The following is a 22,882-nucleotide window of genomic DNA, read 5'->3' as shown; positions in this document are numbered from 1 at the left end:
TTATATCGGTCGCTCTCCTTCTCTAGACTATTGATTGCAGGCTCATTATTTGTCCTCAGCACATTCATTTTTTTATATTTCCGCTCCACAGACCTTGGGTCGTCCCTCAACATTACAGGCGCAGATCTAACACACCATGAGCTCCCAATATCAAGAACGATACCAGAGAGAATCTGGTATAAGATTGGTCTAAAGGGCGTCAATCAAGATTCGAAAAAAATGATAGACGACTGCCTGCAGAAGAATCCTACACATCGATCCGAGATCTTGACAGATACATTAGGCGACTTATATGTCAAGGAAAATTTCGCATTTCGTCCTGAAATAGTCGAAACTTATCTTGCTCTTCCTATACCAATTCTCAAGGCCGATTTCCTCCGCTATCTCCTTCTGTACTCAGAAGGTGGGATATGGAACGACCTCGACGTATCCTGTGAAGATACACCCATAAAGGACTGGGTTCCCAAAGATCTCGAGGACAAGGCCAATGTTGTTGTCGGATGGGAATTTGACGCCGGTTGGGGTGAAGGCATTGTTCGCCAATTTGCGACTTGGACTATCATGGCGAAGCCGAGATCACGGCATATGTTGGTGGTGATCGACGACATACTTGACGCAATTTACAGATTTACGGAAGAGCACAATGTTGCCATTCCCGACTTGACTACAGCTATCCTTCCAGATGTGGTGGACTTTACCGGCCCAAGACGGTTCACCCGTGGGGTGTTTCGGAGTTTGGAATCAACTCTCCAAGAAAGCGTCGACATGAAGAGCATTTCGAATATACTGGAGCCAGTATTGGTTGGCGACGTTCTGATCCTACCTGGATATTCATTTGCACGATCAGTGAATACTTACCATACCAATGACACTGGCCCAGCATTGGTGACACATCATTATGCTGGCTCTTGGAAAAATACCCACGGTGGTGAGACATGAAAGTGCTACATGGTTGGGGACTCTTGTACCATATCATACATTGATTATATATTTCTTCTACTATATTCTGTATTGATTTTGCACCCGAATGCCAGAAAACATCGAAATATTGCTCTGGATTTCCTCTGGGGGAGGCAGGAAGGGGGGTTGCTATACCAGGGATCGAGGTTCTCAAGTACCTGCACACCATCTCATCTAGACGAAATGTCACATACATGATCAGGTGGGTCGTTTCCCAATTTCTTCGAATAGGAAGAGGAGCAACACTGGATATTCTATCCATGTTACAACAGGCTCTTTTAACAATACTGTCAATGGTCAGTTAACCGCGGACCAGGCTTCACTGAGGAAATGATTGAAGTTAATAAGGCGGACTAAAAACAAACATGGGAACATGTGGACTCATCCACCAATAATCAAAGCCTATTTGGCACGAACTAGAGAGAATTTACTACCTAAGTGCTGGCTCTAATGCACGGCAGGCCATACCCGTTGCTTGGCCGGCCCACTCCCCGTTCGGGTGACAGCCACAGGGCGAAAATAACTGGTTGTTATTGGATTTCTCTGTCCCTCAATCACGCAACTGACGTACTTGACCAGGGAATAGTGTGATACCATTTGTTGCGTGCATCGTCACATTGCCTATTGTTTTGAATCGGCCTAGGTCGGCATTCTAATAAAACACCTATTATAGTAGCCTCCTAGGAATACCTAAATGCACCGAAATTAGCACCGCCCCGCCCCCCCCCTCCCAGTTCTTTCCTCTCCGTGCCACTCTTCCAGGTTAGGTCCTCCCCAACTAGGTATGTCGGCGCTTCCTCCGATATTGATGATATAAGAGGGGCTGGTTTTCAAGCTATCTTTATTCTCTAGGCCCCTCCGCGTTACTATTATAGTTGATGTCACCCTAAGCGCTGTCCGCGTAAACCGTGTCTAATGCCTTGTTCATAGAGCAACCCCAATCCTACCTAGTAAGATTAAAGCTGATCAGAAAAAAGAACATAAACCAAGCGCTAGTCTTCCGTCTCCGTACTCCTGAAAATTAGACATAATGTGATAATGACAATGTCATAGGGTTTCACAATCTGCTCGGGGTCTCTATGGCCATCAAGCATTCTACGTTAACAGATATCTTGTGGTGGGAACGAGGGATTTGGTTAGAGATGGACACTTGCCGCATCCAGGGACACACATGATGTTTTAGAACCAGGTGGGGCGCTAAATAAGGGTATCATAAGTTTGTCAAGCCTCAAAGCGGCTAAGTTATTATTCGGTTAGGGTTCCTGAAGGACTAGAGCTGCCACTGCCGCCGGAGGTTGTCTCAATTGATACGCCAAAACGTTGACCAATGTTTGGTATAGGGCTTAACCTGACTGATATCCCCAACATGCTGTCGCTCAGTGGCCCATGCGACTTTTGAGGATCAAGTCAAGTCGTGTGTCACAGCCCCTGACTTCTTCCTTTGATTATAATACCTAGATCCCCGATTACGCCACGGAAGATAACTTTGAAGATATGTAACTCGTCCTTGATTGCTCATGCTATAAAGTATTTAGAGATGCGTTTTTTAAGAATATGTTCTTCGGCTACGCAGATTAAATCTATAAACATCTAGGACCACATACTGCGGTTTTTGGTGGGGTCTGGTGTCTTGTGCTGGCTTTAGTTTCGTAGTGAATCAACTACTTTACTGATTAGGCTATCATAGAATATTGGCCTGTGGAAGAACAGTGACTACAATTAGCTAAACGAACAGCTGACCTGCAGAGTCCTTTTCCCACACATTTGACCATTTCGTATTTTGACAATCCTTTTCATAGTCTGTATATCATCGAAAATACATCGTTCCTGACCTCTTCTCATCGCATATGTCCACAGTAAAAAGCAAGGCTTAAAAGAAGGCCCTCGGCCGCTGCTACAATATAGAAAGTAGTCTAACGTACACTGCTTTGAACATAATTGTCTGAGAATGAGATGATGTCCAAGTGCCAACAAGTTTATATACGGCTCGGGCGTTGTTCGACTAAAGATATCGAGTAAAAAGCGTACGTTATGCTATTCTCACACTCTCCAAATGACACACACCTAATATATAAGCAGCTGACGCGGACTTGAACAGATTTAAATTCTATGACAGACTTTACTTCAGCAAGACTTAAACAGAATCGAAATTTGAGATTTATGATTTAAACAGCGGTATCAAGCTGGTTGAATAAGTACTTGACATATGTGATTGCTTCCCAAGGTATTTTCCTGAGGCTAGACTTGTATACTTCTTGAGTGCTTATCTTTCCTGATGGTGTATCTGATAATAACCCATGTAACGTGTCACTCTATCATATGTAATCAACTGATCACCAATTTGAGCAATGAAATAATACTACCGATACTCTACCAATTCATTGAAAACCTCAATATATTGAGACACCTGATGATAGCTGTAATGCTAAGCATTCACCGTCCCATGTTAGCATTCGTATGTTAACGTCTCCTATATTGAGGTGTAACCTAATAAAGCTTCATTTCGACAATGTGAGACAAGACGTATCAAACCGAATTCTCGAAAAAACATCATGGACTTGTGGTACCAAGGATCTATAGTCATGTTCGCTGAGAATGGCGATGGCCGGCTCTTCTCGGATGATAGCTATAGATTCGGACTTGGCAAGGGGTTGTTATAGACCTGCCGATTCGGCCAACGTCACTTCTAGGCAACTCCGTTCTACTTTAATACAACTGTATTTAGAACACCCAGTATCTATGTAATGCATTACAATACTCGGAGGGAAAACATCCCTTCCATTGCCACTAGTGTCGAGATGCATTAATTCTGCAGGCAGCTGCAGCATCTTCAATGGTTCTCCAACTTATAAGGCAAGGTTGTCCGCCTTACTACCGCTGCTTCACTGCTGAGTTGCAACTCAACATGGCTGTGCCATGGCTACGAGTTTTACCCATGCACAGTAACACCATCGACCTGTATGAATATTGTCCACCATGGGGAAACCATACCCCCCTACCCAATATCCAGACCTGCGCCATGTCTTGGAAACCGTTGAACAAACTTTTTGCGAGTCCAAGATAATCGTAATCGTCTGTCTCACCGCATGGGCTATTCGTCGATTGAACCTCGGATTTGTCTGGATCATCGTCCTCCTAGCCTTCTGCCGCACGCAACAAAGAGTTACCCTCCGGAGAATACAGCATGCGATCCACGACGAGCTGAGACGGCATCATGCACAGAAAAACGCACGCGAACGCGGCGAGTCTGTCCTCTGGCTGAATGTCCTCCTCGGTCGAGTATGGCATCAATACGAACGCCCCATTTGCCAGCGTATCCTTCGCTATATAAACAGCAATCTCGCCCGCCAAGGGAATGACTCTCCCGCGGAGGCCGTGATCCTGGAGTCATGGCGGTCCATCGCCCAGCCCCTCCGCCTCACAAAAGTCATCACGAAGTCCAAACCAGGCTCACCCAACATCATCCTCGAAGGGGACTTCGTCGTGTCTCTCCTCCCCCCTGAGCACAGCTTCCTCTACAACCACTACCTCACTCTCCTCGAGCTCACAGCCCCCGACAACACCACCACCGCAGACGACGAACCCCTCCTCGACCTAACAATAACCCACAAGCGAGACCCTTCCACAAAAAAGAAGAAAGAACACGACCTCTCCGTCAAGGTTCGCACCTTCACCACGACCGGCGTCCTCCGCCTCGAAGTCGACTTCTCGGGCCCCGAGCCCGCCCTGCATCCTCCGCAGGTCGACTTGCACGAACAGCCCCGAATGGATTGCACCATCCGCACCGTCAGCCAGCACCACTTCCCCTTTCACTTCGCCCACGCAGTCGACTGGCGCCGTCTCGTAGAGATGCAGATCCGGGAGGGGCTGGGATGGACAGGGTTCCAAAGGGTGTTGCCCATGCCGTTCCGGCTGTGGGGAGAGCGGTTCCTGGTTGGAGTCATTCAGTGGTGGGTGGGGGTACAAAAGGCGTTGTAGACTAGGCCTACGTCAGATTTCAAATTTGTCCGCACCGATCCGGGGCGCTGTCCTGGGACGTGTGTATATGATGTGTTGTATGGGTGTCTGGTTCGTTGCATTACTACTAGTGTTGACTTGGCGAGTGGGCCCCGGCCCCGCTCTCATAGGGCTGAGACAGGCCGGGGGGGCTTCTTCTTGGTTGTTATGAGGTTGCCTAGAAGTACGGAGGATCTTTTACAAATACTCAGTGACAATGATTATTAATAGGGATGTGGTGTTTTGGTACCCCTGGTATTGAATACTATATTACAAGAACAGACCGGTGTCTCCATTGAAAAGGGGGTGACTATTGGCTTCTGGCCGCTGTGTTGCAAAGGATCGCTATTAATAGGATGACCCTTTTCAGTGGTGAAAATATGACATACAAAAAGAGAAGATAAATCAACAGGGCCGCTAGTGTTTTCTATAAAATGTGACATTAGAGAATGATCAAATAAAGTGAAAGGAGAATACACATTATTACTTCTTTTGGTACTCCCACATTTTCTTCAGGCCCCATTCCCACTGCTCTGATGATGTGGCGTGTCGCAAGCCGTAAGTAGTGAATGGTCTGCTAGTTACTAGGTATGTATGTATTTGAACTTGCACTTCTATCGGAACAAAAGTGTAATTACTGACCACTAAGATGCAATTCCCATATCTAGCCCAAGCATACACCTGCCTTCGAAAGATTGGTTATCCTGTTCTGAGTGACCGAATCTAAGTATCACATTATACATATCTAAGCTCCTTGATTAGCTGTTAGTCCAGCATATCATTATAATAGATCGATACTCTAAGTTATAAGACCATATAAAGTTTAAGGCAACAAGTCGGATATTTGGCACACCACCTGACTGAAGATCAGGAGTTACCTATTACTATTGTGTTCTCTGCGGATAGAAAAGCTGGTTGTGATATATTTTTACACCTCTAATGTTGTTCATAGATATTATCAAAGCTGTCTATTCTACAATCATATGTATTTGAATAGGCTACGGATTCCCTAGCTTGTGTGCCTGTATGTCTTGGAAGTTCCAACAGAGTAGTATCTGAGGGCGGATAAAGGTAGATTTAAACTAAATGTAGCAATCCAAACGGATATAAATCATTACCGGTGGTAGTCTGTTTCCATTCGTCTTCTAGACCGTCGTCGAAAAGGACTATGGAATCTATTTTGGCAGGACCTCCCGTATCACAGATGAGCATAGGGCCAGATGTCACTATGTGCATGAGCAACTGTGTGGCCGAGTCATTATCAATGTGTTTACGAGTCAGGCGATCACGGCACTGACGGACTATCACACTACAACCATGGAAATTATTCTTATATCTATACTATATTTTATTTTAGTAAAATAGAAAGATACAAGATTATAGTTAGAATTAAATTATTAAACTATAATACCTAGTGTTAGCCCAATGAAAGCATCGTGAAGCTAGAGCACGGTGTAGTCAATAGTGGACACAGCCTAGCGGGCCCTTGTTGGGGGCCAAACTATGGGGTCCTCTAAGCCCTAAACAGCCTAAGCGCAACTCGGACCGGGAGGAATAGGGGGTTTATTGGGGCAGTGATTGGCCTGACTACAAGAGCTTTCGATCACAGCCGTAGTCTAACCCGGACCATTTTGCGGCTATGCAAGTTTATTTGCCAGCCTTGGATTACTGCGGATACTCAAAAGGACCTTGTGCGGAGTCCTATCGCGCCGCCCATCTCGGTGGGATTTATCCCAGTCTATCCATCCTGCAATCTCAGCTTCAAGCAATATCGACACAAACACGAAACGTACATTGTTTACGAACCCTCCTCGATCAATTAAATCAATCCACCATGCAATATACATGCCTCGCGCTCCTCCTGCTCACCTCCACCACCCTAGCAGCACCACAATCCCTACCGCAACCCACAGACGGCACCCTCACAGTACCATCCACCGTGATGTCCATCCTGGAGTCATCCATCCCCCCAGCCGACTTCAGCGCCATCTGCAACAGCCCGGAGACCGCAGAATCCGCCATCCACGAGCTGGCCCTCTCTAACCCCACCTGGTTCCATGCGTTGCCCTCCAGTGTCCAAGAATGGGCTTCCGCCGCTTTTGCTTCCCCAATTCCCACATCTGTCGGCAATAACCCGGTTAAGCGTGCCCCTGGACACGGCTCGAAGCGTAACAATAATGGTGTCGGTGGCTCCAATAATTCGAACAAAACGAGCACCGGTGGTGCAGCGGCGCCGACTGGGCCTGTCGCGGTAGGGTTGGTGGGTGCTGCTGGGTTGTTGGCTATTGCGCTGGGGGTGTGAGGCCTGTTTTGTTTATGGATGAATGTCTTTCTCATATTTTAATGTATATATAATGTTTATCATGGCTCTGTATATAGAATAGACCTTGGGCTAACGAGTTATGAAGCTTAATAAGGGGGTCCAGGGAAGCCACAACAGTCCAAGAAGACTCACAGAATACCCACGGTACCCCTACAGCCAAGAAATCTACCCACGAGATGAGTGAAGTACGGAGTGTGCGGTGATTGGGGACGAGGGCCCAATAAAAGAGACGAAGATTACGTATCCTTCCAATGTAAATTTGTGCATATGCCCCCGTAAAGTACTGAATGCCTATAGAGAGAAGCACAAATTCTCAGATATAATGAGCTATACTATGTACAAAAAGTTCATTTACAGAACCCACTCCGATAAGAGTTCACAAGATTGTCTTACCACCAGCATCCTGGCCAGTGAAGGAGAAGAAAGAAAAAGTAAAATATACACGCTCACTGAGCGTAATCCAAACTTATTCACATCCACTCATGGTAACGAAATACCAACGATGCGCCTCGGTGGTCGTCCCGTCAGCCCCAGCGTTGCCCTTATCGGAGTCGATCTCGGTAATCGCTTCAACATCCGCTGTGGTCACGGTGGTGTTGTCCCCGCTAGTGATAAAGTACTCAGGGGCGAAATGGTGGAATCCCAATGCCTTGGGTGGGACCTTGCAAACAATGTCGTTGGTGTGGGTGACACGATAGGTGGAATCGGCCGCTTCCTTGGTGATGTACTCCATCAACTCCATATTCCCGATCCGAGGCTGGCCGTAATTGACCTTGCAATAACCGTCAGTATATAGTCAAAGGAGTGGACAATGGGAAAACTCACCAGCTCGACGGCATCGCCGGCCTTGCGGAAGATAGTCGCCCCGACAGCAGCCAGTGCAGCGCCGTGGCTGTGTCCCGTGAAGACGAGAGAGAAGTCAGGGTTGCTTTCCTGGGCTTCCTTCAACTTCGCAGTGACGTCCTCCGCTACCGCGTTCCACGCTTCCAAGAAGCCGCGGTGGACTTGGCATCCCTCGCAGATGTCGGTGAAATCGGTCAAGGGGAAGTTGAGGTTCGCTAGCCAGTTCTTGAGATTCGAACTACCCCGGAAGGTCAAGACGATGGCTTTGTTGATTGCGTCCACCGCGATGTATCCTGTGACGCCGCCATATGCTTCGGAGCTGATTTGGATCAGTCAGTCAATGTCCTATGGTCGATGCGCAAAGGCACACTCACTTCTCGAACTCATGAACTGAGGTTGCACCAGCAGCCTCCACCAACGGGCAATTCCCACCATCGCAGGTAATCTTATCGCCCGTGGAGTTGAAGTTGTTGCTGCAGTACGACGCAGAGCTGTACTGGCCAAAGAGCTCGAGCTTAGCGAATGTCGCCTCGTCGATAGCTGGTGATGTGAGCATCTGCAGAAACGACTAGGATAGAACAACTTACCCCGACGGGCGATTTTGCTGGGAGCAGCCCAAGCCCCAGCCGCCAGAAGGCCGAACAGCGAAACCCTAGAAAAGAACACCATTTTTACTCGTTGCTTCGAACTTGAGTTGAGCAGTCCACCTCTCCCGTATACACCGTCCGGCGCGATCGACCTGACTTTATACCTTCCATGATTCCGGCTTGCGCAATTGCTGTTGTATTGTTGCAAATGACCACCAGGCGGCCAAGAGCCCCCCGCTCCTCGGTGACATCGCCTGAATTTAGTGGCTAGCCAGCTGTATCCAATGCAGCGTGTCGTTTCTGCAGGGGAGTGGACCTGGCACTTTCTTTTTGAAGATCGTATAGAATCGACCGCACCTCCGGCAGACGCAGCTTATCCTACCCCGTATTTACTATGACAATAAAGCCTTATCTTTGCTGCGCGGAGCCCCACCCTCCCCGTCTCATTGGGGCTATACTATACGAGCGAGACAACATCAAGATGACGGTGCTGTCTTGGGAGCAAACACAAGGGACAGTGCGCTCTTGAGATTGGCCAATGTAACGTATCACTAACCACAGATCAATATCAAGCCACCGGCTTTCCGGAGGGTAGGGGGTGCTGGACTATCAGCCGGGACAGTTCCTGCATCACAACCCTCGAGGATAAAACCATGCGGGGCTACGCCCGTCGGGGATCGACAACCCGATTTCTTCATCCACGTTAGGTTTATTATATCTACCGCTTCCGGCACCGAATCTTTTCTTTTCTATTTTCTCTAGTGATTTATTTTCTGATCAATTTATGCAGGCCACGCGACAGGCTACTCTATCTCCTCCTATCTCAACGAGAGGGGAAGAGCGTCGCTTTCCCCGCTCGAGGCTTGGCCCCGGGTTTCAGGTACGAAGAACCAAAACAATGGCTTATTTTCTATTGTTCCCATTATCTTTGATACTCTGTTCTCGGTAGTGTGGGCTGATTACGTGTACATAAAAGGACATCAATTGTAAGTATAAGTCGGTGCAGGATTGTTTAGTATCTGGTAGGGTCACCCATTGATCTGATCAGATATTCAAGCTCTTCGTGACAGCTGCCCCAATGAAGTTGGTTGGGGGTAGGTCCTATTAAATTTACCTTTTTAAAAGGGGTTAGAACACACAACTGCGAGCTTACAGCTTGGCTTATTCCGGGGAAAGTTCGGCCGAAGTCAGATACGGCCCGGGAAAATACTCGTGGATGAGAAGATGACTTACGGTATTAACTATGACTATCTTTACTGAGATAGCTTTTCGCCGGTGTTGTTTAGAAATCCTGCATGTGTTTTCATTTGAATCTAAGTGGGTGAGTTATAGTAAGATATCGAGAGAGCAAGAGCTAACAGCTTGTATCTAATATAGCGAACTAGTGTATATCAAAGTAAATGGTCACAGCTCACACTAAGCCTATCTTCAGCTATATGTGAGTATGACTGTCTGGCCTACCTATATAAAGCTTTTTAGGAGCCACGCCGAGTTGCAGCAACCTGGAACGGGACAGACCTTGTTATTTCCCATCAATCAAATGAGGCCCTAAAGGGGTACGGCACCCCTTCTCGGCCACGGAACTATCAGCACAGCTTTTGATATATACTCTCTTGTTTCGTTCTGCCACCGTTACAGAATAAGAAGCCATCATATATAAATGGGTGTGATTACTAGGCAGACGGCTACTCAATTGTTCTGGGTTCTTTCAATATTCGAAATTCTCCGAATTGTGCAACTGGCTTTCTCAAAACTTTCATTGGAGTGTCAGCTGTGAGAATAGCATCAGTGGTAAGTTAGTCACAGTATCCTAGATCTCACTGTAATCTGTAGCGATAAATAATATGATCCAAGTACAAATAAGGTTCTAGTCATGACTAGGCGCTGTTTAGATAATATATATATTTGCTTTCACCCATTTTGTTCTCCTTGGGAGTATTCCTTCTCTTAGCATATAGTTTGCATAGAACATCAGAGCAGAGAAGTGATTTCCTTCATTAATATAAATGGAAATAGCTTCATGTGTAATGAAATACTATTCCTCGACGATCAAACTCCGTCATTAGGCCCCATAGCTAAGCAAGCCTTGTTCTACCGACCCACTCAGGCAATGACATCATTACCACTTTCTTGCTAGAACTATAAAATTCAACTATCTCCCACTTTTCGATCTTTACTGCTTTCTAAGTTCAACAATTACAATTTATCGACATACATAATACTAAATCAATCAATTAATCAAAAATGTCCGAATCAATCGCCCTCCTGCGTCGCCGTCGCGCCGACGACCTCACCCGGCTTGCAAACGAACACATGCAGAAAGACCTCCGGGCCGAAGATCGCGAAACTCTCAAATCCGCTGCCTCAACCGTCTCACTCTGGACGGCCATCGGATCTGCCGCAGGCGTTGGTCTCGGTCTATACGTCGCTTTTCGACTCCGCAGCGCGCGAACTGCCTTCTTCCAGGCGTTCCGCGCCAAGGAGAAGCCCACGCATCTACTTTTTGCAGACGGTCGCCAGGGTACGTCTCGCTTGCTTAAGCCCCTTCTTCCTACCATTTTCTTCCTGTTCATTCCTGTTTACTTTTGTTATGCTTCTGCGCATGGGTGACTGATATTTGCAAGCAGAGTCCATCCCCGATCTTACGCCCTTGCTAAAACCGACAACCCTTGGTGACTTTGCGACGTACTTTTTCGCGTCGGCTGGTGGATTGTTCTTGGGTGGAGAACTTGGTATGTGATCAACTCTGCCCCTCCTTTTTCGATTGGCCTTCTTCGTTGTTGTTTTGTTTGCTGTGCACAGCGAGGAAGAGCCACTACGCGCGTAAAGCTAATTACGATGACAGGATTCCTCGGTGGAGCGGCCAGTGGGAGCCGTAGTATCACTAAAGACCCGGAGCAGAGGAGGCGCATTGAGACCGCGTTTCGGAAGTTCCGGGCGGATGTGCTGCGCCAGGAAGCAGACTTGCTTGATCGGGGACAGATGACTGATTCCGTTCTCTAAAATGGTGCTTTGATTGGTTCGCATGTGTTGGGTGTCATGGTATTAGCAACTCTTCGGTTTCGGTCTTTAAGAGTTAAAATGTGCATCAACGAATGGTTTATGGGGGTGTAATGAATAATGCTATATATTAACCGAAGGATAACATAAGGCCCGTGGCAGGTGAAATGTTTAAGAAATATAAATCTATGATACAAACAAACATATTAACTATCTCTACCATAGCAAGATCTTATAGATAGATGACTGCCATAGATATTGACTCGGTTATTTACCGCTGGGATTTGCATCGGCTCAGGATGAAACATTTTTGAAACCAGGAGCCAGTACCACAACCACCAATGACTGTCGCTACACATTCAGAAACATTATTATTATCTACAGATAAAACTACATTTCTATAGATAGTTTGCTTCTTGCTCCTTTTGTCGTTCTGCATATGTTTTAGTTGAACACTTCCATCGGTACTATATATCGTTTGCTGCCGATGCTTCGTGCGAAGGAGATCCAACCGCGGCTCTAAGCGCCTTTCCAGACCCAATGATTGGGGGCTCTGCTGCCATCTCCTATTTTTATACTTGGTACTTTTTTGATAGGTAGGGAAATACTCTACCACTGAAGCTTTTACGATGGCAGACACTAAATGATAGGCTTTGGTCGATCCATCGATCCTGGCGCTTACAGGACCAACCCATCGCTTGGCTTGGTGTCCTGCCATCCTTGTTCCTGCGCCATGCAGACGACTTGCGTTGGTCGCCAAAATATCGATTGACATTAGAGACGCGGCATTCAATTCTATATAAGAGGGCAGATTGAACGGGCATGTGTATCTACGTTCTATCAAAGACTGACGATCAATTTTACTACTACACTATCCAACCTTTATACTTGTATTCTGGAATGACAAGAATAATCGATTCCAATTCTGCTGCTACGACCTACAATGCGTGCAATCAGCCCGACCGACAGCAAGGGCGAATGCCCACACTACCCACAGAGAAATACACAGTCGCCATTGTGTGCGCTCTCAAAGAAGAAATGGCCGCGGTTCGGTTCATGTTCGACGAATTCCACGAGCGCCCTAAACACCGCATCCCCGGCGATATCAACACCTACGTACTAGGGCGCATGGGAAGCATTAATATTGTGCTCTGTGGCTTGCTCTCGGGGGTACCAGGTCTTATTTCGGCATCGCAGGTGGCGACCAACATGCTGCGCACATTCACAAGCATTCGCTTCGGCCTTATGGTGGGCATTGGGGGCGGGGTGCCTAGTCGCGAGAATGATGTTCGTCTTGGGGATGTGGTGGTTAGCTATCCATCTCGCCAACATCCTGGTATTTTCTGTCATGATTTAGGTAAGGTGGTAGAGGGTGAAGAGGATATCCAGATTATGGGATGTGTGCCAGGGCCGCCTGATGTTTTGTTGCGAGCGGTCGATACATTACGGCAGCGGAACCAAGGGGACTGGAGCAGAGTGGATGACCATATCGAGAAGATGATACAGCAGTACCCACGGATGAGAGAATCAGGGTATGGTTGGATGGCGGAGCGAAGCGATAATCTATATGACGGAGCGACAATCGTGGAGCGACCGCCTCGCCCAAATCACAACCCGGTCGTTCATTACGGTCTGATCGCATCCGGAAACCAGGTAATCAAGGACCCCAAAGCGCGGAATCGCTTAGCGCAAAAATACAACGCGCTCTGCGTAGAAATGGAAGGAGCGGCGTTGATGAGCTGCTTCCCTGGCATTGCTATCCGGGGAGTGTGCGACTATGCCGACTCCCACAAGGACGATACCTGGCGGAGATATGCTGCAGGGGTTGCAGCGGGCTATGCGAAAGAGATGCTCTCTTTAGTCAAGAGCGAACCAGATGGGACTGTCTCCGAAGTCCCGGCTGGGTTTGACAGCCTATTCGACTACATCCACCTCATGGTCAGCGAGGCCCAGCAACGGTATCACCAGGTTCATACGGGCCCAATATGAAGAAGTTTGGGTGGGTTAAACCCAGAGACCATTGTTACTACTTGGTTTGAGAATTGGTTGTTGGGCCTTTCCATGTGTTTGAATATTGGTAGTGTTTCCCATTTTGAGTCAAAATAGCGAGGATCAATATGCATACCTGTTGGCACCCGAAATACTAGAGAACAGTAGGAGGACTGAATATATATTTACCAAGAGATCGCATAAAGAAGTGGACATTGTTTGAACCAAAAGTTAAAGACAAACGAGACAAATCTACCGAGCATGATCATCACTCTTGGCCCCGCAAGTACTTACTATATGTTTACTAGTGACAGTTAGAATGACTCACCTATCATATAGCGATATAAATCACCTATCAAACGCCACCCACATCCACGATATAATTGAACATCTGAATTATCTTCTTCACCATGCAACCACCCCCCGAAACAACCCTCGCCCTAGCTCAGCCCAATGACATCCCATTCATCGAGGCCATGGTATGCGCCGCATACACAAAATATATCCCGCGCATCGGGAAGCCGCCCGGGCCGATGACAGCCGACTACCACCAACTTTTGGAGACCCAAGAGGTCTGGGTCCTTCGACTCGGAAATACGATATTAGGGTCCATTGTTCTAAACTCTGCACCCGATCATAACGCTTTGAGCATTAATAACCTGGTTGTTGACCCTGCTGCGCAGGGAAAAGGCTACGGGCGCGTGCTGATGGCGCAAGCCGAAGCCGTGGCGCGGGAGAGGGGATGTACGGCATTGAAGCTGTTTACGAATGTCCATATGTTTGAGAATGTGGGGATGTATACTCGGATGGGCTTTACGGAGTTGGAGAGGAGGTTGGATGGAGGGTATGAGAGGGTGTTTTTTCAGAGGGAGCTGGTTTAATCCTTGTACCGGATGAGTGAATGGGGCGTTGGGCTAGAATGGTGGGAATCAGGAATAGATATGCTAGTGTGTGGATTTAGTAAGCTTTTTTGATCATGAAATCTGCTTCTAACGCGTCATCGTGGGTTCAATGCCTCATTACTGTATCTGACACTGTCTACATACCCCACGGGCCACATTGGACGAGGACATGGACCAGCAAGATGGAGGGAGACAGACTATCGAGACCTCGAGAACGAGGTGGGTGAAAGAAGGAAAGACGATACTTCGGTATTGGTTGCAATTGAAATTATCCCAACTATTGTTCTCCATCCCGGCATCTCCAGATGTCTCAATTATCCACAAAGCCCATCGGCCCGAAGATTGTCTTACTGGTGCCCACTGAGCACATGCCGTTGGGCAAACGCTACTATAAATACCTCCTAGGCTAAGGACGGTGTACATAGTGACGATGTGAGAACAGCGGCCCAATAGTACCTAGGACGCCTTGCCAGAAGTCGCAATCGGTGTTATCCACGGACCCAAACTCACAGAAACCGGATTTCACCACGGGATCTGGGTAGTCGGGTTGCACTCGTGTGCCGACTTCGGGTTGTAATATAGCTGAGTGGACCCATGTAACCGGCCTGGGCTTGTTCCTCTAAGTAGTGATGAGCAGCTGAGTTGGATTAAGATCACCAGTTTGTTAGTTTACAAGACTGGGTGTACATGTAAATCAGAAGAAAAACAATTCAATAATCGGCAATACTCATGCCTGAATTGGTTTCGGTCGGGCGTACTATGTAAGTTCTGGAGGATTCTCAAATGGTCGATTATGCATAATATCCCGGGACCATGGGATCCTGTGCTATGCATTACAGATGATGACTATTCGGGGTTATCAAGGTGTAATACACAGAGACGTTGTACCCCGGCTTCTACCCCATATCCGTGTATCATGTGACTTACCGAAAAGATGGGAACGGCGGCCGGATCGGACGAATCTGGATCCGATGCGGCATTGATCTCAGAATTGAACCAATCATATTAGACTTTCATTGAGCTCATGCCGGCAGTGGCCCATTCATGATGATGTCATTTCTGCTTTCCCGCCTATCAGCGCTGGGGTATGCGCTTCCCGATTTGGTAATTCCGAAGGAAGCCGGGGAGATCGGACTGAGTAATGATAGACTGACTTGGGGAATGTTGCATCCGGCCCATGAATTGCCCGTCTTTCACGCCCAAATTCAGCCCTGAGTAAACTTCCCCGAATCGTCGGATCAGCCATGTGAGCCGGTCCGGCTTGCCCAAAACCGACTGTCGGCCGACACGACCAGCCACTGAGACTCGGCTTCGGAATTGTGAGATTCTTGTGAACCGATCGGGCGGTTGGGCATGCTATCATGCGTATATCCGCTGAGATATCATTGGATCAACTCGATATCACGGGGAGATTCTGTCTACACGTGGGGGAGCGGCTATCTTACAAAAGATACGGGGGAAATCGACAAAGAGGAGACGGGTGGACGATCCGACCTCCCCTCAAACTCCGCATCCGGCTCTATCAGTCACGTCATGGCCCCATCGCGTTCTACTGCCTTCCTCATCGTGATTCGGCTCCCCGGGGTTCTCTTATGGGTAGCCTACTCCCCAGTCATGATCGAATAGGACCAGGGGATGGAGTCAGCGATGACAGCATCTGTCGCCCGGTTCCGTCTCCACGTCCCCACCGTTAACAGGCTCACTCCGGTGCCTCTACGTAGGACTGATAATGCAAATAAATAGATATGATGCTCTCATCCTCTCCTTTGGAAACCCAAGTGCACCCCCTATCGTTCGTCTATCTATTATCTCCAACCCCACAGCCCAATCGACAAGAACAAGGGCTTTTTCGCGTCGCATCTATCCAATTCTTCCTTGTCACCCGGCCCATCTGCTATCCACATGTCGGACCACGCAAAAGAAAAGGACAAGATAGAAGGTCTCGAGGACCCGCCCCCTCGAGTGTTGTCTAATGACCATCCCACCCAGACGCTGGCGGAAAATGTTTCTTCGAGCGTTAGTGACGGCTCGGGGGAACCCACCAAAGAGATCCACTACGGTGGAAAGCGTGAACTCACAGACGACGAGTGCTACGACAAACTCGGTTTCTGCTTCCCCGGGTGGAAGAAGTGGATGATTCTCTCTGTTATTTTCGTGGTCCAGATGTCCATGAACTTCAACACGGGTGTCTACGCCAACGCTATCCCGGGACTTACAGAGGAGTTTGGCATTAGCGAACAGGCTGCCCGCGTGGGCCAGGCTGCTTTCCTTGTGGCCTATGCATTTGGCTGCGAGCTCTGGGCTCCCTGGAGTGAGGAGCTGGGGCGTTGGCCCATTATGCAGCTCAGTTTGTTTCTGGTAAATATATGGCAGATTCCCTGCGCCGTTGCTCCTAACTACGCAACCATCGTGGTGTGCCGTATCCTCGGTGGTCTCAGCTCGGCTGGTGGCTCCGTCACTCTCGGTATGACCGCTGATATGTGGGAGGCGGAAGACCAAGGCTTTGCAGTGGCCTTCGTCGTGCTCTCCTCAGTTGGTGGCTCGACGGTGGGCCCGTTCTTTGGCGGCTTCATCGGCGAGTACCTTGACTGGCACTGGGTCTTCTGGATCCAGTTGATTTTTGGTGTGGTCACCCAAGTTATGCACTTTTTTATGGTCCCCGAAACACGAGCGACCATCCTGATCGATCGCGAGGCCAAGCGGCGGCGTAAGTCTGGGGAAGCCGACGTCTATGGCCCTTCTGAGGTGAGTCCTGGGTTGGACGCGAAGGAGGTACTCCGCATCTGGCGCCGGCCGTTCGAGATGTTCATCCGCGAGCCGATCGTCCTGTTTCTGTCGCTTCTGTCGGGTTTCTCAGACGCCCTGATCTTCGTATTTACCGCCTCCTTCCCCCTGGTGTTCCAACAATGGGACTTCAGCGTCCTCGCCGTCGGTATGACATTCGGCGCGATCCTCCTTGGGTACATCATCGCCTACGCCATCTTCCTGCCGGACGTGTGGCGACAGATGACGGTTCGCCACGCGAAGGGCGGTGGAGCGCGACTACCTGAACGCCGTCTCCTTCTCCTCCTCTTCATCTGCCCCCTCGAGCCCATCGGCCTGTTGGGCTTTGCCTGGACCACCATGGGCCCCGCGTACACCCCGTGGATCGCCCCCCTCATCTTCGCTTGTTTAATCGCCATGGCGAATTACGGCATCTACATGGCTACCATCGACTACATGGTGGCCGCCTACGGACCTTACTCTGCCTCTGCGACGGGTGGTAACGGATTTGCCCGTGACTTCCTGGCCGGTATCGCGACCATGTATTCTACCCCGATGTACCAGAACATTGGCGGACGCTTCCACCTGCAGTGGGCTAGTACCCTTCTGGGCTGCGCGGGCGTGCTGGTCATGATCCCGATCTATGTCTTCTACTGGAAGGGCCCTGAGATTCGCGCGCGCAGCAAGTTTGCGCAGACTCTGGAAGCAGACCGACAGCGACATGCGGAGCGACGGGCCAGCCAGGCGTTTGGCAGCCGTCGTCCGAGCCATATCTCGGCGGATGAAAAGCCCTTTGGTAGCTGAAGAGGTGGAGGTGGCAGTCAGATTACGACATGACATGTTTCTACGATGACGATACCACACCATTACTTACATGATCCATTTTGATCCTGAGCCGTTTCGTGTTATATGGAGTTCTGGAAACCTTCGGCCTTCGGAAGTTGGCCGACACGCTACGAGTCGGCAGGATCAAGCATAAATGCACAGGATGACGCTGTTGATAGGTGGATTTTCTGTCAACCCTTGTACCTAGTTAGCATATGCAGGAATCTACACCAGTCTCATCTGCTGTAACGGCGCATGTCTTTCTTTTAGCCTAGCTATCAATATCACTAGCTAGGATTTACTATCTAGGCACCATACAATCTGATCAGATCGCGTCTCCACCAGCCCACATAGCCTTTTTAGCCTCCCCCTTTTTGTCACGACATGCCGATCGACATGTGCCAAATTGACAGCATTAAATAAAGTGACGATCCCTTCACACGTTCCTTTTCAGTCTCGTAAATTATCCAAACCATAAACCATAGAAGCACAACAAGGCACCATGCGACGCACCGCCCTCCTCCCCCTCCTCGCACCACCCCTCCTCGCATCCCCCACCCTCAACGTCCTCTCCCAAAACGTCGCCGGCCTCCCCGCCTTCCTCAACCCCAACGGCGAAGGCGACAAAACCGCCAACTCGCACGAACTCGGCCGCCGCTTCGCCCAGTACAACTACGACGTCATCCACGTCCAGGAGGACTTCAACTACCACGCTGCCATCTATGAGTCGGACGGCGATGCTCACCCCTACCGCACGGCTACCTCCGGCGGCGCGGGGATCGGCTCCGGCTTGAATACGCTTGCTCGGTATCCCTGGGTGGACTTTGAACGCGTGAAGTGGGAGACTTGCTCCGAGGCTAGTGGGGCGGATTGTCTTACGCCGAAGGGGTATACGCGGATGAGGATGAGGGTTGAGGAGGGGGTGTATGTTGATTTTTATAATTTGCATGCTGATGCGGGGTGAGTCTCTTTGTTTCTTTCTTTCTTCATTGACCTACCGGGTTTGCGTTTTGCGTTATCTTGATATTTGTATGTTTTGGGCGCTTGTTAATCTAGTACAGGTCCGAAGAGAAAGACGTCGCTGCGCGAAGCGCCAACCTGCAACAGGTCGCAGATGCGATCGGGACCGACTCTGTCGGAAATGCGGTCATCGTCTTCGGGGACACTAATGCCAGGTATACCTCCTCCGGGGAGAGCGTGCGCGCGTTTACGCAGGAGCAGGGCATGAAAGATCCATGGGTGGATCTTGTGCTCGGCGGCGAAGAGCCCGTGCAGGGCACGCCGGCGAGGAAGTGCGACAGTCCCACGAAGAACCAGACTTGCGAGGTCGTCGATAAGATCTTGTATGTCTCCCTTCTCTCATTTCCTGTTTGATGTCGCGATATGTGTAGGCTGGGAGCAGCGAGCCTGACTGGATCTGTGTAGCTATCGCGGAAGCCGAACAATCAACTTGAGCGCGACGTCGTGGCGCTATGAGGATGACCGGTATCTGCAGGATGGGAAGCTATTGTCGGATCATAATCCTATCGCGGCAAATTTCACCTGGGAGAGGTCTGAGTCGCTGAGACAGAGTGATCTGTTTGGGGGTCCGCATGGGTAGGTCTCTTCTCTTCCATGAAGCGGGGTCAGCGATACTAACAGGTATAAGCTCGTGGTTCAACGACCTTGCTTCCCTTCCCACCAAGGCGACAAAGCCAGCAAGGATCTCTCTCCGCGGCGAAGAGCGCGTCGACTCCGTCGGTGTCACACTTTCCTCTGGCGAGAGGTTCACCCACGGCGGCAGTGGCGGAAAACTGGATGAGCTGCAGCTCGAGGAGGACGAGTTTTGGACTCAGGCAACACTATGCCAGGGGAAGAAAAACGACCACAACAGAATCTTCTACCTCCGAGCAGACACGACGGCTGGCAGGACCGTGAGTGCCGGTGAGGAAACGGACGATTGTCAGAGCTTCGAGGCTGCGGAAGGGTGGCAGATTGTAGGGTTCTTTGGGCAGGACGGAGAGGAGGTTGACCAGCTTGGTTTCATCTATGGGTTGCAGTAGATAGGATCTGACGCCGTAGGCATTGTGATGTGACGTTGGTGCAACTAGATGAAAACATGTTGCAAACTTGACTGTATAGACCATGCGGAGCGATATCAACCTCCCAGTTAAGCATCATCCGTGTTGTATCCGTCGCGCCGATTCTGCTGATGGCTGTCCGCCTCTTCAGGGGCAGTTCACTCGTCGATCGTACCTGGACTGCAGCTCCGTGATAAAGTAGGCTCCGACGTTCTGTCTGGGGAAACCTCCGCACTGAATTAGGTAGGCAGTGATCGGCGCCAAGCTACCCCGTGGTGTCGGCAGATTCCGATCGTCGTTGCAGACCGAGACATGGACCCATCTACAGTGCGTGGTGCACTTCAGTCTCGTTTCACCTCGAACAGGTGCTTCATATGGGCTCTGAAATGATCGTCATTTCCTAGTTGTCCACGGAGCCTAACACGGAGTGTCGTCCACTATGTCCGTGCATCGCGATGGCAATACTATCATACTACAGAGGCAAAAGACATAAATACAGCAACGGATCGTTCAAAGCCATAGGATCTTGCAACAGACACAACAGCCTTACATATCCCACTACACTCCAGTCATTACCAATCCGCAACATCTTCAATCGCCAAAATGAAGCTTTCCATCCTGGCCACCATTCTCCCCCTCGCTCTGGGCAGCGTCATTCCCCGTGCCGACAGAGGCAGCTATGCTGTTGACGGCCTGGGTGCGCGCAAGCAGGAGCTGCTGGCGGCTGGCGCCAACACCATGGACATGGCCATTGCCATGCTCGAGACGTAACTCTCTCTCCCCGACTGTCCTGTCTGTTGACCGCACTAACAACTGGTGTCCAGCGAGAACATGGGAACCGACTACAAATATGGTAAGTGGATCAGAAAGCAATAATCTACACATACATACTAACAACGAATAGGCGATGGCAAGAGCGGTGACGCTACAAACTTTGGTATCTTCAAGCAAAACTGGATGATGCTGCGCCTGTCAGCGTCCGAGTTCAAGGGCATGTCTGCCGAGGAGGTGGACGAGGGAGCCGTCCTCAAGTATGATTCTCTCCTATCTGTGGTGGATCTGTGTGTGAGAGTGTGCTAATATCTGGATAGCGAGGATCTCGGAAAGGATATCCAGGCCCGCCACGACTCCGAGGAGTTCTACGGCTTCGACAAGTGGTGTGGTGGCCACCGCAATGGCGAGACTGGCCTCGGCAACCCTGACACCGACGATATCCACAGTATGTTTCTTCTCCTGGTGTTCACTTTGCGGTCTTTGGTGTGAGTCCAGATACTGATCAAACAATACAGACTACATGGCTGGTATCACCTGGATTCAGGAGCAGATTGAGAGCGATGAAAAGTTCCAGACTGACGACACCCGCTTCTGGGTTGATGTCGTTCCCATCTAAGTTATTTTGTCTATGAGGCTTCTTTCTGTCTTGGGGATCAAAATGTGTACCATTGTTTGGGCCGGTCAGGCTCTGATAACGGTGGCGGTTGGAGGTGTATGCCTGTAGGGCTGGCTGCTGGACGGTCAACTATTTCATTCCTTAACTCGATGTCTGCGCAGACTGTTTTATACTTGTGAATTTGATGACAGATATTTGTGTCTTATGTTTCATAGCATAGTAGACGTGACTGGTGCTATCACCCTGTCCTATTGTCCTGATATCTAGATCTATGTAGATGTATTGTGGATAGCGAGTTTTCCTTTAGCTGTGGATTAGACACATCGCTTTTTCATTTCCCATGAAGATCAAAGCGTTCATAAAGGCATTCTTTTTGTGAATTGCTCTTGCTTCAATCGGGTAATACCTCTACTATAAATTGGGAAATGATGTGTCGTATGGCGAATTTGACAGGACAAGTGCATGTACATGTGTTTGAGCAATCGGCATAGGGACACGAACATATGGCAAGTTGGTAGTGTAACAACAATGTCTTGGTCAAAGGACAGATACCAAGGCTATATAGTCCTTAGTGAAAATAATCAGGATGTTGATCTTATTATATTAATGAAGCAACGAAAATGGCAGCGAATTATATAGATGACGAAAAGTCATTTCTACATAACAGACGTCACAAGGAGACTATAAACTTAGAAGGCTGTCACATGTTCGAGTGATTGCTATTTCTCCCTCCAGTCACTATAAGCATGTCGAATCTTCAAGGCTGTATGTACATTTTCCTTCCGAGATGACATGTAACCTACCCTATTCCTGTGCATATGCATGCTGAACACAGCTCACTAAAGAAACGGGAATACGGCCGCTTAGCTACCTATCTCTCTACTGATAATGTAGAGGATAGGTCAAGAACTATAAATGTTGTGTCAACTGACCGATTCAATATACAAATTCGCTTTAGCAGATGTCGTCTGTACTCCATCTTCTGTACTCCGTAGTCCTAGGATACTGTGCCAACCATTATTGCCTTCCATGTCCCGAGACAGTGAGACACTATTTCAGACCCTAATCACATGATATGCTAACCCTTTCTTTTGCTGAACCTTCGCTGGAAACACGTGTCCTCTTCTTGGACACCTTCCCCTGCTCACTCGCCATGCCTTCAGCCGTAATGTCAGCCGTAATGCAGAGCGCCAATTCTGGCATCCCCCACCCTCTATCCATCATATGATTACAGTGGGATTAAG

At 49.1% G+C, this 22,882-nt stretch overlaps 10 protein-coding genes across 10 annotated transcripts; 9 read left to right on the top strand and 1 right to left on the bottom strand.

Annotated features, from left to right (window-relative positions):
• Nucleotides 1–219: 219 nt before the first annotated feature.
• On the top strand, nucleotides 220–939 carry P168DRAFT_281051 (uncharacterized protein; the record flags this gene model as incomplete). The annotated part of the gene is made up of 1 exon (XM_024835903.1): nucleotides 220–939. The coding sequence occupies one exon, from the start codon at nucleotides 220–222 to the stop codon at nucleotides 937–939; it is 720 nt and encodes a 239-aa protein (XP_024693265.1).
• Nucleotides 940–3,921: 2,982 nt separating this feature from the next.
• On the top strand, nucleotides 3,922–5,071 carry P168DRAFT_289554 (uncharacterized protein). The gene has a single exon (XM_024837028.1). The coding sequence runs from the start codon at nucleotides 3,937–3,939 to the stop codon at nucleotides 4,936–4,938; it is 1,002 nt and encodes a 333-aa protein (XP_024693264.1). The 5' UTR covers nucleotides 3,922–3,936; the 3' UTR covers nucleotides 4,939–5,071.
• Nucleotides 5,072–6,790: 1,719 nt separating this feature from the next.
• On the top strand, nucleotides 6,791–7,258 carry P168DRAFT_317720 (uncharacterized protein; the record flags this gene model as incomplete). Its single annotated transcript, XM_024840134.1, has 1 exon — nucleotides 6,791–7,258. One exon carries the CDS (start codon nucleotides 6,791–6,793, stop codon nucleotides 7,256–7,258), a length of 468 nt encoding a protein of 155 aa, XP_024693263.1.
• A 487-nt stretch (nucleotides 7,259–7,745) lies between these two features.
• Nucleotides 7,746–8,678, bottom strand: P168DRAFT_234829 (lipase family protein; the record flags this gene model as incomplete). Its single annotated transcript, XM_024833430.1, has 3 exons — nucleotides 7,746–8,051; nucleotides 8,105–8,441; nucleotides 8,497–8,678. 3 exons carry the CDS (start codon nucleotides 8,676–8,678, stop codon nucleotides 7,746–7,748), a joined length of 825 nt encoding a protein of 274 aa, XP_024693262.1.
• Nucleotides 8,679–10,894: 2,216 nt separating this feature from the next.
• On the top strand, nucleotides 10,895–11,860 carry P168DRAFT_303849 (uncharacterized protein). Its single transcript, XM_024838798.1, has 3 exons — nucleotides 10,895–11,230; nucleotides 11,337–11,441; nucleotides 11,555–11,860. The coding sequence occupies exons 1-3, from the start codon at nucleotides 10,954–10,956 to the stop codon at nucleotides 11,710–11,712; spliced, it is 540 nt and encodes a 179-aa protein (XP_024693261.1). The 5' UTR covers nucleotides 10,895–10,953; the 3' UTR covers nucleotides 11,713–11,860.
• An 827-nt stretch (nucleotides 11,861–12,687) lies between these two features.
• Nucleotides 12,688–13,698, top strand: P168DRAFT_267270 (5'-methylthioadenosine/S-adenosylhomocysteine nucleosidase family protein; the record flags this gene model as incomplete). Its single annotated transcript, XM_024835030.1, has 1 exon — nucleotides 12,688–13,698. One exon carries the CDS (start codon nucleotides 12,688–12,690, stop codon nucleotides 13,696–13,698), a length of 1,011 nt encoding a protein of 336 aa, XP_024693260.1.
• Nucleotides 13,699–14,065: 367 nt separating this feature from the next.
• On the top strand, nucleotides 14,066–14,705 carry P168DRAFT_289552 (GNAT family N-acetyltransferase). The gene has a single exon (XM_024837027.1). The coding sequence runs from the start codon at nucleotides 14,109–14,111 to the stop codon at nucleotides 14,577–14,579; it is 471 nt and encodes a 156-aa protein (XP_024693259.1). The 5' UTR covers nucleotides 14,066–14,108; the 3' UTR covers nucleotides 14,580–14,705.
• A 1,797-nt stretch (nucleotides 14,706–16,502) lies between these two features.
• P168DRAFT_281044 (putative MFS transporter) lies at nucleotides 16,503–18,167 on the top strand (the record flags this gene model as incomplete). The annotated part of the gene is made up of 1 exon (XM_024835902.1): nucleotides 16,503–18,167. One exon carries the CDS (start codon nucleotides 16,503–16,505, stop codon nucleotides 18,165–18,167), a length of 1,665 nt encoding a protein of 554 aa, XP_024693258.1.
• A 523-nt stretch (nucleotides 18,168–18,690) lies between these two features.
• On the top strand, nucleotides 18,691–20,580 carry P168DRAFT_267264 (endonuclease/exonuclease/phosphatase family protein; the record flags this gene model as incomplete). Its single annotated transcript, XM_024835029.1, has 4 exons — nucleotides 18,691–19,148; nucleotides 19,250–19,531; nucleotides 19,614–19,784; nucleotides 19,837–20,580. The coding sequence occupies 4 exons, from the start codon at nucleotides 18,691–18,693 to the stop codon at nucleotides 20,228–20,230; spliced, it is 1,305 nt and encodes a 434-aa protein (XP_024693257.1). The 3' UTR covers nucleotides 20,231–20,580.
• A 250-nt stretch (nucleotides 20,581–20,830) lies between these two features.
• Nucleotides 20,831–21,638, top strand: P168DRAFT_326474 (glycoside hydrolase family 134 protein; the record flags this gene model as incomplete). The annotated part of the gene is made up of 5 exons (XM_024841128.1): nucleotides 20,831–21,015; nucleotides 21,073–21,101; nucleotides 21,153–21,279; nucleotides 21,340–21,467; nucleotides 21,538–21,638. The coding sequence occupies exons 1-5, from the start codon at nucleotides 20,852–20,854 to the stop codon at nucleotides 21,636–21,638; spliced, it is 549 nt and encodes a 182-aa protein (XP_024693256.1). The 5' UTR covers nucleotides 20,831–20,851.
• Nucleotides 21,639–22,882: the final 1,244 nt, after the last annotated feature.

Source organism: Aspergillus campestris, assembly GCF_002847485.1.
Source record: "Aspergillus campestris IBT 28561 chromosome Unknown P168scaffold_5, whole genome shotgun sequence".
NCBI lineage: Eukaryota > Fungi > Ascomycota > Eurotiomycetes > Eurotiales > Aspergillaceae > Aspergillus > Aspergillus campestris.
Note: the sequence above shows the minus strand (reverse complement) of the source record. Positions and strands in the feature narration are given on the sequence as shown.

Excerpts from the sequence above, each read along its gene's own strand:
- P168DRAFT_289552 (XM_024837027.1), top strand. The coding sequence starts at position 14,109 with ATGCAACCACCCCCCGAAACAACCCTCGCCCTAGCTCAGCCCAATGAC.
- P168DRAFT_289554 (XM_024837028.1), top strand. The coding sequence starts at position 3,937 with ATGGGGAAACCATACCCCCCTACCCAATATCCAGACCTGCGCCATGTC.
- P168DRAFT_303849 (XM_024838798.1), top strand. The coding sequence starts at position 10,954 with ATGTCCGAATCAATCGCCCTCCTGCGTCGCCGTCGCGCCGACGACCTC. Across the intron at positions 11,231-11,336 it reads TTTTGCAGACGGTCGCCAGG|AGTCCATCCCCGATCTTACG; the intron begins GTACGTCTCGCT and ends ATTTGCAAGCAG. Across the intron at positions 11,442-11,554 it reads GTTCTTGGGTGGAGAACTTG|GATTCCTCGGTGGAGCGGCC; the intron begins GTATGTGATCAA and ends TTACGATGACAG.